General features: G+C 39.6%; 1 protein-coding gene across 1 annotated transcript in view; it reads left to right on the top strand.

The window, feature by feature from the left end:
- The window catches only part of mdkb (midkine b), a 10,164-nt gene that overhangs the window by 504 nt on the left and 4,660 nt on the right, over window positions 1-5,000 (top strand). The window contains exon 2 of the mRNA XM_067591043.1: window positions 1,355-1,443. Coding sequence (XP_067447144.1) covers window positions 1,356-1,443 — 88 coding nt within the window. The 5' untranslated portion in view covers window position 1,355. The remainder of the gene's footprint in view (window positions 1-1,354; window positions 1,444-5,000) is intronic.

A 5,000-nucleotide genomic window follows, 5' to 3' on the forward strand; every position in this document is an offset into this window, starting at 1 on the left:
TTGTAATTAGCTGGAAACTCAAGTTAGAGTCGCCTCAAGCAGCAGGAAATAAGCTTTTAGATGTGTTTTATTTCAGTTTAATGAATGAATCCAAGAAGAAGAAGAGGGAAAGTTTGGGAGAAAGAAGAATCTCTGCATCATTTTAAAGTTTTCTGCAGTTTTCAGTTGTTTGTGCTGTTAAACAGACAAACTGAACGTCGTCCTGGCAGCGACGGCAGCTTCTCTCCCTGCAGGTCAGAGTCTGAAAACAACCTGCAGCAGTAAACCTGAGCGGATTCATGTCGATCGACTCGTATCTAAACTTTGTTTCATGTTTGCCTCCGGAAGAGCGAGTGAACCCTCGGATTCAGGAGGAAGTTCCTCTGAATGTTGTTGAACCAAAGGGAGCATCCCATTCCTTTTCTTCATGCTAAGATTCCTTTGTTTTCTTATGCAAATAGGTTTCTATTCAGGGCAGGAGGGGGGCGGGGGGGTCGGATGGGGGGGCGGGCACGGCTCCCAAGACGTGGGATGGAATCTGTGTTGGGCTTTATAGAAATGAAACCAGGCTAGAGGAGGCTTTGTTTTGGCCCAATGAATCAGTATTCTTTTGAGGGGAAATCTAAAGGGGCTCTTTCAGACGCTGCTTGGCCTCCTCGCCCCCCCCCTCCACCCTCCCCCCCTCCTCTTCATTGATGGAGGACAGACTGGAGGCCTGCTGAGAGCCGGTTCTGCCTCATAAAAGGCCGCAGGAGGAGCGAGAAGAGCCGGATTTGCTCTGCCAGCTGACATGTGAAAGAGGAGCGTCGCTTTAATGGAGGCTGAAAGACGAGTCTGTCATTTCTCAGCACAATAACAACAGAGCAGAGAGGGGCTTTATGGGTAATTGACTCTGTTTTTTTACAAAGCAGAGCTGTGAGCTGATGGTGCTGTCGCTGTGTGACGCATCAAACGCTGAAGGAATCATGAAATAAATCAGAAACATGCAAAGAAGCAAACATACGTGTGGAGGAGAGGAGCCGTCTGTGAATACATTAGCCTACATTTATAATCCTGAAGCTGCTGCCACAATACTCAGATTATTGGGCTTAACGTTCTGAGATTTGGGGGGCCGAGATGAAAAGGGGGCAGATTTGATTTGGACTAAATTTGGACCATCTGGCCGAACAGGCCGAGCTGCATCACACATCAGGATCACGTCAGCAGAATAACATCAGATTAGGACAAAAAAAACACCAAAATAACAAACTTTCTTTGTAAATTCAGACAATTCTACATTATTTCTCTCAGATTAAAATGTAAAGTTGTGCTTTCTGTCTCTCTGATATATAAGTTTACATGAAGACGTGTGATTTTGTGTTTTTCGTGTGTGCAGAATGCGAAGTGTGATCTCAGTGACGCTGCTGCTGCTGCTGGCTCTGACGCTCACCGCCGAGGCCAACAAGAGAGCCAAAAACCACAAAGGTGAGACATTTAAAGACCCAAATCCTCTTTCTGAATTCCTGAATGTGACTGTGGTCCCTAAAGGCATCACATGTTCTAACCAGGATCACTGAAAACACACGTAAACACACCTAAACACCCAAAAACACCTAAAAACACCTAAAAACACCTTAAAACACCTAAAACACCTTTCAGATATCTGGTGAGATTTATAATTTCATGTCCTCTGTGTTTTCTTTGGGAGTTTAACATGTTGGAAAGTTTAACATCCTCCAGTTAAAAACTCAACTTTGGTGGATAATTTATAGGTTTATTAGAGTTTTTAGGCTCAATATATTAAGATCTGATTGGTTAAAAGTGAAGAACTTTGAATGCTGACATGTTTAATAATAATAATTATCAGTAAACACAAAGTGCAGCTGATGATGTCATTAGTTCTGCAGGTATTTAAACCAACCAGATGATTACAGTTTATTATCATAAACTATATTATTACATTTCATCCTGAGGGGAACATGAACGTCTGATAGCTGTTGACATGTTTCAGTCTGGAACATAAAATCTGACTTCAGTAAAAGTACAAAAGAATAATCAGCAGAAATGTACTTTAAGTATGAAAAGTACTTATTGTGACGGCTGTGGGAGTTAAATGGTTAATGGTTATATTGTGGGATAATTATTGTAAGTGTAAGAAGGATTTTAAAGTTTGAGATGGTTAAATTTGGTTTCACTGGTGATGTTTTTATGTAATTAACTCTGTCAGAGAGATGTAGTGAAGTAAAAAGTACAAATATCTAAAAGTTGCAGTAAACTGCAAAACTAAAGTAAATGTTTGAAGCCGGATTTGATATAAGTTCAAAAACTGAACGTAAGTTTGTTCCTGATGGTTTTGATTTGATCTTTGCTGAAAAACCACCAAACGAAACACGAGTCTGGAGTTGAAGCTGTGATCTGTTGTTTTATGGACCCGTCATGTTTCCCAGAATGCCTTTCATGACAGCAGGAATGCACAGAAAGGTTTTAGAGTCACAGAGCCAGTTTTTCCCGTTGACAACTGAAGTCAACAAGCTGCAGGTGGAAAACAGGAACTTGAGTCCACTTCTGTCTTCAGGTTTCACTCTGCTTGTTTCTGTGATGCTAATGAGCTCACAGCTCTTTTTATTTTTTCTGAAATGTAACTTTAAAGCTTCTCTACTTTTTATTTTTGCAATAAAAGTGACTACATGTAATGTGGATGGTTTGGCTTGTAATGAAGCACAGAGAGTTTTCAGCTGCCCTGCAGGTCCTCTCGGCTCACACAGCTAGTAGCATCGTTCATGGCGTCTCTTAATAAATATCACTGTGGTGCATCTGTCAGAAAACACTGGCGGACGCCTCTAAAGGTTCCTTCTGCTTTACATGAAAACAGTTCAGGTTCACACTTGGTAGATGTTTGTGGATTCTAGAAGAACAGAGAATTACAGAAACCTCACAGCAGTGAACTATAGAAACACACAATCAACCACCAGTTAGTGACACTGAAAGTCCTGTAAAACCTTAACCGAAACCCTATAAAACTGTCTACAACACGCTGATATGATTAATCCCTAAAGGGAGTCAAGTGGACAGACAACTGATAACATAGAGAGATTCCTAACTTGTGGGAAAGTATTAACTAACTATATCAGTTTTTCACATTAGGAAATAAACAATAAGACTGTAAGAAATGTTAATGCACAGTTACAATTAAAACTAATATGTTCCAAATATGAGAAATAGACTGTTAGCAAACTGCTACGTCATATATCACTGTCTGGTCCATCAAGTCAAGTTACACATATTAAAACACTGAACACTCACTAATCTTATCTTTACAATGAAACCTCAGCAAAAAATAAAGCATACTTACATATTCATTTATCCACATAAATATCCATCTAACTCTCCGGAGGGAACTAGCAGACGAGCCGGTAGACCAGTTAACACATGTTGCTGTGTGCCTGCTGTGCAGCTAACATGTTAGCCACAGCCAATTTATAAGCTAATAATGTGTCTGATGTTGTGTTTTTAGTTTGTTCTGCTGCCACCAAGTGGACAAAATAAAACCAATAATTCACGTAGCTTTAATCGAAAACATAAAGGACCAAGAACGGAGCCCTGAGGAACCCCACAAGTTGTTACTGACACAGTTAATGAGATGATCATGTTGCTGAGTGTCTGCTGGATGTGCAGCTGGTTGCTAATGTTGCAGGTCGCAGGCATGCGACCATGCAAACAGTTAGTTTGATGAGCAGACAGGCTGTTGCTGCACTGACTCCTGAGGCAGCCCAGTATTTACTTCTCAACAATAAATACACAGTGAAAATACATTAAATTCCTCAGATTACTGTATGCAATTTCAAACATATTAACAAGTGTAAATGTGCAAAATAAACATATATTTTAGTAAATTCATTATATCAGTTATCAACTTAATGTACAATGTAATTATAGTAGACCTGCAGCTTTGAGGAGCAGATGGACCGTCATGATAGTAGGACCTACAGACGGCGCTGGACTACAGCTCAGAGCCACAAAACGACCAAAACACTCCTCAAAACTGACTTACAGGCTCCTGAACTCCATTCAAATATTCTTTCATACACTTCTCACGTGTTTTTCATGCTTAAACACGACAACAACCTGATAAATTCATTTTATTTTATCAGGTTTTTGTCATCAGGCTGCCACCTGCTGACGCTGTTGCACCAAAATAACAACAATGAATAAAAGTCCTTCAAAATGACCAACAGCAGACGCTGGAAGACATATACGTCATATAGAAGTACTGCAGGTAGAACACAAACAATGCGACCGCATGTTTCGTGTTAGCACGTTAGCTGCCACCTAAGTGGACAAAAAAACAATTAACGCAACGTTAACAGCGCTAATATTACAGGTTATATTTAGATCTGACTCCTGGTTACGTACATTTAATTCTAAAAGATTCTACGTGTCATGATTTATTATATTTACAGGTTTTGCTGCTAATTTGAATAAATGTTATTTCATTAAAGGCTTCATATAGTTTTGTTCTTATAACAAGTGTAAATTCAGTGTTTCTCAGCAGAACTCACTGTGTGTCTTTGAGTTTCCTTCCTCATAAAACATTTACACATATTATGAGTATTTTGGTTAACATCCGTGTTTGCACACCAGTAGACTTCTTATTCTCTGCCTTCGTTGGCTTGTTTCTACATTTCCTGGCTCGTTGCTGCCACCTGCTGTTGATCAGGAGAAGCTGCCGATGTGTCGGGTAATAAAACTAATGCTGATGTTGAAGATGTGAACAGCAGGGGGCAGTAATGTGCTGTAAAAGACAATGACGTGCCATAAAAGAGGATGTGAAGAAGACTGTGAACTACAGGTTACACGTCTGTTCATGTTTTACTAATTTCCTGGAAAAATTGTGTTAATTGCAGGTGTATAATGAGGGTTAGTGTTAGGTGTATAATGATAATAATAATTATTATTTTTATTAATGAGCATATTTCCTGTATGCTAGCAGATGACCCTTCCAAAGAAATTACAGAAGAATGAAGAATTAAACAGCAACTACT

The sequence above is a fragment of the Thunnus thynnus genome, chromosome 5 (genome assembly GCF_963924715.1).
Source record: "Thunnus thynnus chromosome 5, fThuThy2.1, whole genome shotgun sequence".
Lineage (NCBI taxonomy): Eukaryota > Metazoa > Chordata > Actinopteri > Scombriformes > Scombridae > Thunnus > Thunnus thynnus.